Source organism: Myotis nattereri, assembly GCF_964212035.1.
Source record: "Myotis nattereri genome assembly, chromosome: 3".
NCBI classification, from domain to species: Eukaryota; Metazoa; Chordata; class Mammalia; order Chiroptera; family Vespertilionidae; genus Myotis; species Myotis nattereri.
Window position 1 is genome coordinate 138233543 of NC_138077.1, and position 14414 is coordinate 138247956.

Consider the following 14414-nt stretch of genomic DNA (forward strand, 5'->3'; position numbering starts at 1 on the left):
GAGAAGGACTGAATTCTGACATTGTCACTTGGCATCCATGTGACCTCATGCAAGCTACTCAGACCCTATGGAATGTTTCTCTATTTGGAAAAAAAAAGTGGGGGGGGGGGAGATAATTAAAATAGTAACTGTCCCACTGCTCTATGAGATTATTGTGAGCACCAAATTCTGTCATAGTTTTTACAACACTGTGAAGTGGGTGTCTCTGGGCTGGGTGTCGGTTTTGATGAACAGGAGCTGAAGTGCTGCCCAGTTCTGTAGCTCATCTAGCGTTCCCTGCCACACCCACCCTCCCCTTCTTTTCTATGTCCCTCTGAGCTGTGACCCTGTATTGGCCTATCCATTTGTTTGGAGTAGGTCTTTTCAGTGACATTGGGCATTTACTTTAAAGTATTGATTATTGACTCCCCACAGCCTCTTTCATTTGTTTATTTAAACAGCTTATTAGATGGATTATCTATGCCCCGTCAGATCTTGAGCTAGTTTTTCTGTCGTGTAGCAGACTTCTTGCACTTTTTATTCAGTGCGTGCTCAGAGAATGAAATACTAATTGGGCAAAATAATGAATTAAATCAGTTGTGGAAGATACAATGATATAATCCACTCAAAGCCAAAGATAAATAAATTAAGGTATTTTTTGGTTTTGTTTTGAGTTATCCGAACAATAATTTCTGTCACACCTATTTTTACCCCCAACCCTTTCCCCTGGGGGGTGAATTAAGCACAGATTACAAAGAGTTCACTACCTAAACATCAGGAGCCTTAGGAGATCCAATTGCTGGCCATAAAATTGAGTTAGAAGGGCATTATTTATCCATTATATTTACCATAGCTTATTCTTACCATAGGTCTGGTTAGTGTACACCCTTGTGGTCCTGGCTTTTTAAAAAACCAGGCAGCATTCTCCATCCCCACCCAATAATTTCTCATCCACTGTGTTTCTAGGGCCCTCGTTGGGACAGATGCAGACGCCCCCATTAAGCAGTGCCCATTTTGCCGGGTTTATATCGAACGCAACGAAGGCTGTGCTCAGATGATGTGCAAGAACTGCAAGCACACGTTTTGCTGGTACTGTCTGCAGAACCTGGATGTAAGTTCCACATGGAAGACTCTCTCCCAGCATCTTTCTCCATCCTGTACCTGTGCAACAGCCAGTGTCCTACAGCCTTTCCTTTCAAAATATTGAGCCTACTTTCGTCCTGCCAAAAAAATTATTTTTCTTAATGAGACTTCCTGAGCCGGCTACTTTAGATATCCATAACACCTGTCACCTTTGCTTTAAAAGGCAAGCTTTTGTTTTAGGGACATTTCCTGCTCTGGGGGCATTGTTTCATTCTATTATGTAAAGGACTGTTAGTGTCTTAGTTTTATGTTGCTATTCTAAAAAATTACCACAAAATTTTGGTTGAAAATGACACCAACTTCTTATCTTTAACTCTGAACATTAGAAGTGGAATGTGGGACTCACTGGGTTAAGATCAAGGTGTCCTCGGGGCTGCATTCCTTCTGCAGGCTGTAGGGGAGAATCCATTTCTTGGCCTTGTCCAGCTCCTGGAGGCTGCCTGCATTCCTTGGCTCGTGGCCTCGTTCTCTGTCTTCACAGGCTGCAACATCACATCCCTCGGACCCTTATGTCATAGCTTTCGGAGTCATTGCCTCTGACCATAGCTGGGAGAGCTTCTCTACCTTAAGTACCAGTGAGATTAGATTGGGTCCGTCTGGACAATACAGGATGATCTCCCCTGTCTCAAGGTCTTCATTTCAACACACTTGAAAAATCCCTTTTGCCATGTAAGGTAACATTTTCACAAGTTCTGGGGAAATGCCATAGGCATCTTTAGGGGAGCAATTGTGCTGCCTACCGCCAATAGGTTGTTTTCCTCTTTTTGAATTTAAAGAAACAAGCCATTCAAATCCATGGTGTCTCTCAAGTAACTGTCCCATTCATTGGCATGACAGAGGTATTGCTACCGTTTTGTCATGGTTCCCTTCTGGACAAAGAGGTTTGGTCTCATTGTTCTTTTTCCGAACCGTTCATGAAGCATGTCTTCTCAAATTCAGGTGGAGTTTCATTCAGTCCTGTGCTAAGGCTAGTGGGAACCTCAGTTAAAAGATGATGTAAAGGATTGTTGAGAATTCATCCTACTGTTTTCAATTACAGTGTTTTAAAGTTAAAGGCCGCCTATGTAGTTTACAGGTATTCCCAACTTGGGCAGTCTGGACCTATAAAATATGTGCATGTCAGGGTAAGCCCTCAGTCACGGGTGGGTGGCCATTCCTTCCCCAGTTGTCCATATTAATTGCCCAGTTTGCTTCAATTCAATAAGCAAGTCTTGTAGTGCTTCAGTATCATACACAGTTGCAGAGTGAGCGTGCAGTTGATACGGGATGCATGCTGGCCCCCATGTGCCTGGGTGTTAACTGAAAATTCGATAAGTTGTTTAGGATGACATCTATGAGCAAGTATCTTAATCAGTTTTATGTCAATGTTTCAAGAAGAGGTATAAATTGGGGAGAAGAAAATTGGCATCTTAGCCTCTAGAAGCTTAGCAGTTCAGGTTGAGAGAAATGTTTTCATTCTTTTAAACAATTCTATTATAATCCTTGAATTACCATTAAGTTTGATAGTGGAGACCTCTCATAAATCCAGAGGAGTGCTAGTCTAGATGAGGATTTGATGGATTGTACACCCCTCATGCTTTACAAATGGGAGAAGTCTTTTTTTTGTTTTGTTTTCCTCCAGATTTCACCAGAATATTAATTGGGTTCAGATCCACAAGCAGGCTGAGCCCATGAGGTTCTCTTTAGGAAGCCAGAATATAAGGGGATAAATGTGTGCGCCAGATCTCTCCATCCTCTGGCCGAAATGTGTTTGTGGCATGGAGTTGCAAGAACACACTGTTCCATCACTTGACTGTTCCAGGACTCAGAGACTAAACGGCACAGATGCCAGGTGGCTGGATACACAGAATTGTTTTCTGGTCATTCTTCTCTGCGACCTCGTGTTCTTGGTTTTAGCCAGGGGCATTGCCTTGTTGGTAACGATGTTTTTCTGTAGACAAGTGTTCCATGTCACATGTGGTGTTGATCCTTGTTTATAGGAAAGTTGTAGAGCATGGGTCTAGGAGAAGGGTGCTTGTCCAAAATCCAGTCCCTAGACAGACACCAAACAGTGATTTTGACTTTTTCTCAGGCATTGAAGGTGTTCCTGCCTTGATCCTCATCCCTGCTGTTTCAGAGGATGAGGTATTCCTGTCACTGCATAAAGCTAGGTGTTCTTTCTTTGGGGGGGGGGGGGAAGGGGGGCGCGGTTTAAATGTGTATTAAACCAAATGTGTGATACCCACCTATAGTGTGTAAACAAATATATATGTAAGTAAAAAAAAATCTCTTATATTAGAATTAATGGAAAAACTGAAGGGCCCTTTGCACATTGGCATCTTACCTCTCCTTGGGCCGATGCCATGGGGCCTTGTTATAGTTAGAGTTCAAAGGAAAACCAGAAGGAGTTTAGCTTAACTCCACCTGCTAGGATGAATTTCAAGGTAGATAATTTTTCCACATTATAGTAGACTGGGTTATAGCAGAGCAACAGTATAGTTTTCACATTCACAGATTGTCTGAAATTGTGCAAATTAAGCTTCTCTTCTGGATATCGCCCTCCCTTTTACCACTAGTAAGATATGATAGACCACAGTGGTTACAAAAATAGATAGCTCACAGAGTAATAAATATCTACAGTTAGCAGAGCACAAACTTATAAAATGTTCCTTTTTCCATAATGAGCAGAATACCATAAGCATGTTTAAGGGTACAGTCAGCAGACTTCAGAGTGGTGAGAGAGCATTTGTAAAGAAAAAACGCTCAAGTACAAAAGCCAGCGCAGGAAGTGAATACAGATGAGAAACATACAAAAGACAGAATTCTAATTCTTCACCTCTGATTGCCCTACAATTTTCCCTTTATGAATCTTAAAAATAATACTTTGTTACCTTTGTACAAACTTTAAAAATGATTAATCATGAGACAAGCAAAAATTGAATACCTTAATAGTAGCACTAAAATCAGTGAAACCTGTAGCGTTTTGTGTGCTTTCATATGTACTTCTGTGGATGGGTCTTTATAATGCCCCAAAAGTGTTTTGATAAGAGTTTTTAAAATTCCCACAAAAATCTATTTTACAGTTATTTCAGATATAGGAGGGAAAAAGTCCTGAACTGGAAAATGAAAAAGGTCAAAATCTCACACAGTGACTGGAAATCCATGAATATATGTCATTCTTATGTTCCCTTAACACTTTATCAAGTGCTCTGTAAGGTCATTGTAATGCTATTCTGAAAACAATCTCATTTAAGAAGACACAGTAATCTCTATTCTAATTCTAGAATAAAAAGTACTTATTTAATATAATGTGTGTTTCAGCGAGTTTGGCATCTACTTGGTTGTACTTGCCAGTGTCACCTTAAAACTTCATCAAAGCTTCATGGCAGACGTGAATTGTCAAAGCTGAGTACTAACACTACCACCTTCTAACTGCTCACAGGGAGGGAAGGGTATCCTTGAGCTGTCCTGAAGGTCACTTCAGCCTAGACCAGTATCTCCTAGAAGCTTTGGAAAGGGAACTTGCCCCCCAAAATATCCATCATCTAATGTGTTTATTTAACTCACTAGGTTAAATAAACAGGTTCTGCAGACATACTAACATACACTCTACCCCTTCGGGATGCAGCTTTTCCCAAACTCACTTGACCTTTCCAGGGAACACCCAGAACCACCACTGGATCCCAGGACACTAGTTTCCCGTGGAACACAGTTTGAGAAATGCCGTTCTAAACTAAATTTTCTAAAGTAGTGGTTCTAAAATTATAGTGAACATCAGAAACATGTGGGAAGTATGTTAAAGCATAGATACCGTGCCCCACGTCAGAAGTCTGCAGTGAGCCCGGGAACCTGCGTTTCTGAGACAGTGAAGCTGATGGAGTGAGGACCACACTTTGAGTGGTATCCACCTAGGCAACACCCCACACAAATCTCAGCTGCAGGAATCCCTCCTATGGCCTCAGGAAAGATTGCATATGGCATTTGCCACAATCAATTAGCTCATAAGATCCGCCCACTGACATGGGAGAAGGTCTGGGGCACCTTGGTGGGGTAGAGGAGCACTTCACTTGACTCTTGGCTCTGCCTCTTCCCACCAGGTGACTAGGCACAATGACTGCATCTTAAAAGAGTAATAATAGTCTTGGCCAGTGTGACTCATCACCAGTTCATTTCCCGGTCAACGGCACATACCTGGGTTGCAGGTTCAATCCCCGCCTCCAATTGGGGCACATGTAGGAAGCAACTAATTGATGTGTCTCTCTCACATCGATATTTCTCTTCCATCCTCCCTTTCTCCCTTTCACTCTCTAAAAATCAATGAAAAAAGTATCCTTGGGTGAGGATTAACAAAAAATAAAAATAGAGGAATAATAGTGGCTCTCTCTCAGGGGATCTGTGAAGCTTAAAGAAAACTACCTAACAAAAAGCATCAGACAAGTGTCATTAATCAGAAGAATGTGTCAGTCACAGTAGTTAAATCCCAGATGAGTTTTCTGTCTTCTGCCACTACTGAGCCTTTATGAAAGCACATTCTGGCAGCTAATGAAGAGAAAAGAGGCTCCTCCCGCCCCCCAAACAAAGAAAACACACTGAGAGAAAGATGTATAGTGGATTACTTACTTAAAAATATCCAATTGTTTAAAAAAAGATAAACTCACAATCAAAGCTCATAATTATGTTGGCTTTGAGATAGTGTTGAAAAGCTATAGTCTATTGATCTTTGAACATGCTCTCCTATTCTAGCATGCTGTTGATGCTGGTTAAATTTTAACATCAAGAGAATATGAAAAAAAGTCTTTTACTCAAAGTATGAATTAGATCTAAAAAATTTAGTTGAAATAGTTCCAGTCCCCAGTGGGAGGATGAGGCATTCTTAATCTGCTTTCGGTACCTTGGCAACTTGTCCCCTTCAGTTATCTCTTCTCTCTCCTCCAACTTCAGCATCCACTCTCCACTCTCCACTCTCTAGTCTCTAAATTATCCATGCATTCTCAACTGTGTCCCACTTAGAAGTGGATATGTAACAGTTTTCTCAAGTCTATATCTTTCCATTTCTCTTGTCCCTTCAGCCGCCAATAAAGCATACTTACCTCAAGCTGTTGACACTTCCTTACCTCCAGTCATTGCCGTGCTCAGATTGCCACTTAGTCATACCGCGACTGTGTTCTTCCAAGGCTTCGAGTGACTGCTTTTGGGTAAAATCCAAGGAACACTTCAGTCCTCATCTTACCTAGATTCTCTGCTGCCTTTGCCCTCTTGACCACCTTCCACCTCTTCAGGTTTCCCTTCTACATTTCTGGCCTCTTCTCAGTTCCTTTTCCAGGCTCTTTCTCGATCCATTCTTATATGGTTGTGTTCAACAGCCTGCTTGCCCCTCAGTCTGCACTCTCCCTGGGTAATCTCAGTTACTTCTGTGGTCTTCCTACCCCATGTACACTGATTCCCAAGTCTTTGCCCCCAAATTCACATCTATGTAACCAACTGCCTTTTGATCAGTGCTGCTTGGATGTCTCAAGTATCTCTCAAGTTCAACACGTGCAAACTGTGGTCGTCACCTCCCAACAAACTCCCTCTCTATGGTGTTTCTCTCAACAAAGCCACTACCTTCTACCCAATGACTTTCCCCTCATTGTGCGATTTCTCCCTATTTCCCCACTGATTAGTTACCCATCTTAATATCTCATGATTGTATTTTCCTCTTCTCCATCTCACCACTGGCATTTTATCACCTTGTTTACTACAACCATCTCTGAGCTGCCTCACTCATGGTCCTCTCATTTCCTATCACACCTCTGATAGAGCTACCTTTTGACGATAATTGGTCAGGCCATTGATCTCTATTAGACTCAGTCAAGAGTCTCATTGATTATCCTCTGTTTTCACGTGGTGATATAGAAAATTACTGAGATAGAGTCTAAAGATTATGGGCTTGGAATTCCTAGAAGCTGTTATTAATAGTACCAGAAAGAGCTTTTGCTTCCACTGAGGTAATCCGATGTCCATCTCTCAATTCAGAATTACATGCTTACCAAAACCTTTCTCTTTGTTTTTCAGAACGACATTTTCCTCAGACATTACGACAAAGGGCCATGCAGGAATAAGCTTGGCCACTCAAGAGCCTCAGTGATATGGAACCGAACACAGGTACCCTGACCTTAAAAGGAGCATGAGATACACCAGACTCACAATGGCTTAGAAAACCTGCCTGTTCAATCCTTCTCACTTTACTCCTGCTTACCCCTTCTAGCCCGGGAGGTTCTGGGGAATTCTGAGGCAGGGCTAGGGAAAAGTAATGGATCAGCTGCTTGGAGTTAATTCATGAGCACAGTACTCTTAAAGATAAGTGGAGGAGCAGGGCACCAGAGCAGCCAAGTAAATAACAGTGACTTGTGGAATGAGGGCAGATGCTCTTTCCTCCTTAAAAAAATGGTGGGATGACTTTCCTACAACCCTTCATGGGGCATTTGCTATGAAAGGCAATGCTCTAAACCTGACGAGCCCCTGCAGGGGCTTAGATCCCTCTGTACATGCCATTGTGTGATTATGTGACAGGTTCAAAGGGAGCCCTGGTTTATTTTTAATAGTGTTTCATATTTATTAAAGGCTATGCTTCTTTTGAAGGAGCCAGTGTTAATAGCCTAGTAATCATTATTAACATCCCTATGAAGCTGTTGAGGAAACTCAGGTAGAGAGAGAGCCAACACCAACATTTCAAATGCCAGAGCCTGACTTAGCATTTGGTTTGTTCTTTTCACCTTTGATTTAGTGTCTGGTATCTTCCTGAATTATTCAGTTCAGACCACTGCTGGGGACTGGCTAAAATGTTCCATAATTATGACTATTTTATGTGTCTGAGATGGCATCTTAGTCAGTTCAGGCTGCTATAACAAATTACTATAGACTGGGTGGCCTAAACAATGGGAGTTTATTTCTCATGGGTCTAGAGACTGGAAGTTCAAGGTCAGGGTGCCAGCAGGGTTCGGGTTGGGTTCTGGTGAGGACTCTTGTTGGTTTACAGATGGCCATCTTCTCATTGTGTTCTCACATGGCAGAGGGTGAAGAGAGAGGAAGCCAGCTGTCTGGTGTCTCTTCTAAGGGCACTAATCCCTTCATGAGGGCTCCACCCTCATGTCCTAATTTCCTCAAAAAACAAAACCCATTTCCAAACATCATTATATTGGGGATTAGGGTTTCAGTGGGAATTTTGAGTCCATAGCTGATGGTATAGTAGACATATAGGAAGATTCAACTGCTAAAATAGTTTTTCTTTCTTTCTTAATTTCCAGGTGGTTGGGATTCTTGTGGGGTTGGGCATCATTGCCTTGGTGACTTCACCCTTGCTACTCCTGGCCTCCCCCTGTATAATCTGTTGTGTCTGCAAGTGCTGCCGGGGCAAGAAGAAAAAGCATGACCCATCCACAACCTAAAGATCTCTGTTTGTGTCCGCGTGCCACATAGCACAGTGATAAAGCCCCACTTGGTGAACTCGCCTCCTTTTTCTTGCCAAATTTTGGAAGTGCCTCTGTGTCCAGACTTTGAACTTGCCTGCCCACCTGTGGCGCCAGAAAAGGCCAAGCACTGGTGTGTGTGTTCCTGTGTAGAGAATCAGGTTCTGCAGTCCAGGTTGTATCTGTGGAGCATGTCAGAAGCTTCGGGTTCTTGGGAAGGAACTAACACAGCATCATTTTATCACCTAAAGGATCCCATGGGACTGTTCAACTTCCAGCCAAATTCAAGGAGCCTGAGTGAACAATTCAGAATAATAAAGGTGTTGTCACGGTTGGCAACATACATGATAATTGAGAAGCTAGAGTCTGTTCTGTGTTGATCTGACTACCAAGGGAAACATGGGGGAAACCCGTGGATGAGACTATTTCAGGGGAAATTCTCGTCAGAGTGATAAAGCAGGCTGCTTATCTCAGGAGGTGATAAGGTGGCTCTGTCTCTGCCAGCTCCTGGGCGTGCTTTCCCAGCATTCCCACAGTCACTTGGCAGAAACACAATAGGTTTCTCCCTGTGTGATCTCAGCTTCAAGCAGGAGAAACTGCTGTGCAGAGGAAGTTGTCCCTTCCCAGTAAAAGGGTTTCAGCCTATAAAACAATATGGTCTAATTTAGTCTCTCTTTCTTGGCAAGTGTAACTTTTTTAAGGTGATAAACTCTTCTCAGAGAGCCGGAGGCTGCTGTCTACAAGCTTGTTTTACATGAAGTATTTGGGTGGAGTGGCAGAGGTTCAAAACCTGCATCATAGATTAGCAGGGCCCTTTCTTGAGCGCTGTGTTCATACACCCAAAAATTTAGAATTAGACCTAAAAGTACACACCAAGAATGAGTATTAAAGTCCATATGTATATCTAGAACCCATATAACTTGCCGCCCACCTAGAATTTCTGTCCACTGGGCATGCCTGGATAGATAACATAAAATAATAGTGTGTATTATTACACACAATAGTACAACACACAAATGTTTATGTAAAAGCCATTCTGTATTTTCTTCTGTGACTAATATTGTTTAATATAAAGCAACCTAAAGGTTTTTTGCATATTATATATGTAAATTTTGGTTGCAAGTTCTTAACTTACTCAAGTATAGACTCATAAACATAACTTTTAAAAACAATACTTAATATGACATCATGCAATTTCAGTTTGTAAAAATACTGATTGATAATCATGTTATTTACCTTTTTTTTTTTTAAGAGAGAGAAGGAGAGAGAAACATCCATCAGTTGCCTCCAGTACTCGCCCTGACCAGGAATCGAACCTACAACCTAGGTATGTGCCCTGATCGGGAATCGAACCTGTGACCTTTCGGTGTACGGGATGATGCTCAAACCAATTGAGCCACACTGGCCAGGCTATTTCTGTATTTTCAAACACAATTCAGAGCAGCTATCTTCTTAGCTGAGTTTAGTATCTGTTAAGGCAATCTGAATACTTTTCTGTATGTACAAGGCACGGACAAAACCAAAATATGTAAGAAATAAAATGACTTGTTTTTCCCATTATATCATAGTCAGATTTTGAATAAATGGGTTTTGAAAGGACAATAACTTTTTCTCCAGTGACAGGATGACATAATGGCCATCAGCAATGTAGCCTGGTGCCTCATGAGAACTGTACTAATGACAGTGGAGAGCTCTCCTTGAAGCCATGTCAGGAACTATCAGGACCTATGGTATGTTCCGAGTACCTGGATCACTACATTATTAAATTGCTGCTATCCTGGGCCTATTATTGCCTATGTAATGGAATATATCCCAAGTGGGGATGTGTATATTTAAGGAACTTTAATTCACACATACTATGTATATATGTATGTATATATACATATAGTACTTTTGGTCATGTATATTTTTATTTACAGTTTGTATAGAACATTGATGAGAACGCTGGGAAAACTTTTGAATGGCAGCCAACCAAAAACATTTTTAATCATTTATTAGAAATTTCTCAATATTAAGTGTCTTTATTTTCATTCAAAACTCAAAACACTTCAGAAAAAAAGAAATCAATGATCTCTTCTATCAATGTATTTCATATTAGTATAAGTGTATATATATATTTGAATAATTTGCTTTGTTTTACACTGCCTCGTTATAGTAAAAGGCATTTATAACTGCTCAGGGGAATCACAGGGACTCAACTGAAATTGAAGTTTTGTGTCAAGAATGTCAGTAGTGGCAGCACACTACTCAGTAAACTCTTCAGGCTTGGTCCCACAAAGAATCTTAAAATGGGCTGATTTCAAGTAACCCAAAAGACTATGTTATTAAAGGTGGAGCTCCTGAATTTGGAGTAAAAGTGGAAGAAAATATCTATGTTATTTCCTTGGAAAAAATGGAAGGAACGGTCTTCTCACAGAGATACTGTTATATCAGAACTAGCTCTTTTGTGTGTGTGTATGTGAGGGGGCAATAAGGAGTCGGCTTGTTTGTCAAACAGACTTGAAATAACTGGGCTTAAGTTTTTAAATGTTGAAAAGTACCTGGGAAACGGTGCCTTCTTCCCTCAATAGCTAAGAGAATTGGCCTGTGTGAGATTGTCAGGATCAAAAGGAACAGATTGGTAGGTGAAATCTAAGTGTATCTAGTGCATCAGGGTTGAGATGTAAGCCAATCAAGAGAATTTGTTCGTAAAAGAGAGAGCTGACAACTTGATAACCTAGACTGATGTTGTCATTTTGGATAATTGCCAGTGAAAGGGTTCAACCTTGTCTCCTCCCTTTGTCAGCTTTATCCTTCCCTAGTGGTTCTCATTCTGTATTAGGAAGGAATCTGGGTTTGCATGATCATGTTTGGATGTTGTAACAAAATATTTTTGTTTTTGGAGTGGTAGAGTCCATTTGAAATAGAAATTTTAAAATCCCTCACCAAAATTGGATGCAAGAACTTAACCATCCAGAAACACTACTGGTTGTAATGGCATAACATCTAGCCATTGCCCCTTCTAAAAATTCTTCTCTTTTTCTTAGGTAGGGAAATGAGGAGGAAATTCATATGGAAGGACATTTTAGAATCTTAGGCATCCTACTGGTTCATGTTTGTTCTGGACCTGAAGTTTCTCTTTTGAAGGTGGTCTTTGAAAAAGGAATAATTTTGAATTTTCTTGTAGTCTGCATTACAGTGAATTTTCTTGTAGCCTGCATCACAAAAATTTTACCTATCCAAGTCTGAAAATCTAAATGCTTCTTAATGTAAATCACTGCTTCTTGGAACCCGAAATTGACTCATAAATTATTCAGAATCTAAACATGTATGTATTATTTTAACCTTTCCTGCACAGTGCTTCTAAAAGACTTTCTGTTCATGAATGGATGCCTTTATGTGTATAGAATCACGCATATATGTGTAGCTTCAGAGACAATTTCAGAACGCCTTAGATAAATGATATTTTAAAATGCTGCCACAATTGATATCTATAGGCTATTACATCTCATGTTGATTCATAATCCAGAAAGTTTTGTTATGTATTTAAGAAATTGCTGTCATATTATATTTTTCCAATGAATTGAGAGGAAAATAGCTGTTTTAGTCTCTCTAGCCCCAATAAACGTGGAACAGGAAATCAAGTGTGTTAACTCTTGTTGTGCTGCATGTTTTTAGACATGTTTATTTTTATTATGTAAAATGCCAGCCATGTCACTATTAAATCCTAGGCTCTGCAGTACCATTTACGGAAGTGACTCTTGCAGCCTGTTTCTCAGGGGAAATGGGAGCAAACGGAACACCTTCACTTGCTGCAGACTCACTTGTTGTATGTGCGATATTCCACACTGCCAGTGCACAAACATTAATCATTATCCAGAGAAATAAGCAATAATTGAGGTCTTTGATCATTCCAGTAAAAAGTGCTGCCAGGCATCAAAGTCATTAGTTCTGTAAAACATGCTTTCTACAGTCACTTCTAATCTTCCACAAGTTTATTAGAGGAATGTGTTTCCTTGTTATGATTTTTTTTAAAAAAGGGTTTAAATTAGAGTGTTAACTTAAGGTTATTTCCCTTTGATTAGTGTACAAGGCAGGACTCCCCTAAGTTGAGTGCCAGGAGTTGGTTAACTAGAAATTGTGTTACTATAAAACTGAAAGCTCACATTTGTGTACTGGCCTCGATGCCTTTTTATTGAATATTATATGCTTCTAATATGCCTGAGTACAAAGGATTATAATTGACTTATAAATTGAAATTTTATTTTCTAATCCTTTAGTTTTGAGGAAATCAGTAACATCACTTTAAAACATTTTGGGTTATGGTTTCTTAATTTGTTTAATCATCTCCTAGAATGTCAACATTATTTCATGTTTAAAGTGTGCTTATTGTTTCCTAAACTTGAATTTGCATTCCCAAAGAATTATTAAATGAATCACTTTATACAGCAGTGATTTTAATCAACATCTAACCAGCAGACTCATTGCAACGCAAATTATGGATCTAATGAATTTGAATAATTATAATTAGGATTTTCTGTCATTCTGTTATTTCTACTTGTTAGATAATAGATCTAGGAGCATTTTTTAGACTCTAAAGATAGTTTACAAAGTAACATTATGAAAAAAAATTGTCTTTAAATAATTTAATAGCAATGATAATGCTTTTAATATATTTTACATAAGCTTTGTAAAGAACTTGGAGAACAATCCTATGAGATAAATTGAGCAGGTCTGTGCCAGGGAGAAAGCAATGGTTTTGTGTTCATGTCCTGCCAATGGTCACACTATGATGAGTGGCAGCCAGAAAAAGAATGCCAGACTCCTTGACAGTACTGTAATGCTCTTTCATTTGTCAGTAATTCTGAGCCGGCCTTCACTCCCTTATCTATGAGTCCCAAGAGAATGTACTTCCCTCTCAATTATTTGCATCAGTGGAGGTATATGTAAGAGAATAATTTATTATTTTGAATAGTCACTTTGTGTTTTGGTGCATCTGACAATGTGCCTAGGGCAGATGGCCACCTCCTGAGATCAAACCCAGTCACTCCCTGAGGTTCAGCTGGAGAAGGGCAGAAGATGGAAGGTGATTCATTAACTGACTAGGTGGTGTGTACCTGACTTGCCAATATTGGAAATAGACTTCTACTTACTTCAAATGCCAAAATGTTTGCCTCTTCCACACAAATACAAAGTTCATTCTCACAGGTTCCTTTTAATGTTTACAATGCAGCAATTGTTAATGCAGATCCAAAGTCTCCTATTAATGTTACCAGCTTGTACTCTAATGTGTATTTCTGGCCTATCATCCCATCAACCGACTGACAATTTCAACAGCAAGAAATGAGGCTCTAAATAATGAACTTCAGATATGTATAAAGAGGTTGTACTTTGAGTTCCATTTTCTGCTTTTATGTTTTTCAATTTATCATTACAAGTTTATCAGTTTTCCTATTTTGTATATTAAAACTAGAATTTAGGCTTTATGAGAAGGAAATTAATTCTAATAGTCATTTCATTTTGTATCTCCTTAGTGATCTGGCACGATTCAAGGGTATATGTTCTTTTTGGAGGAGTGGATGGGTAGTTACCTTTAATGCTATTGAACACATTCACATAAAATGAACATGAAGGTTTTCTTGAGGTGAGTTATGAGACTTCTGATGATTGATCAACCTGGACTTATTTTTTTGTATCTAAGTCAGTTTGTTTAACTGAGAGCAAACAAGTCCAGAAATCCACACACCACCCTGCATCATGTGTCCTGAATTCCAGCCGGGCCCTGGGACTTTGGCACCACCAGGGCACGTGAACGGAGTGTTGGGAGAGGGCTGGCAAATCTGGTGTCCTGGGTACAGAACAAGTAGGCAGCGTCTTCTGTTCTCT

The 14414-nt window shown here is 40.1% G+C and overlaps 1 protein-coding gene across 3 annotated transcripts in view; it reads left to right on the plus strand.

Annotated features, from left to right (window-relative positions):
• Positions 1-10108, plus strand: part of RNF144B (ring finger protein 144B) — a 181888-nt gene extending 171780 nt beyond the window's left edge. For all 3 annotated transcript variants that reach the window (XM_081085586.1, XM_081085587.1, XM_081085588.1), the window contains 3 exons: positions 946-1090; positions 7156-7245; positions 8388-10108. In XM_081085586.1, coding sequence (XP_080941712.1) covers positions 946-1090; positions 7156-7245; positions 8388-8528 — 376 coding nt within the window. In that variant the 3' untranslated portion in view covers positions 8529-10108. The remainder of the gene's footprint in view (positions 1-945; positions 1091-7155; positions 7246-8387) is intronic.
• Positions 10109-14414: the final 4306 nt, after the last annotated feature.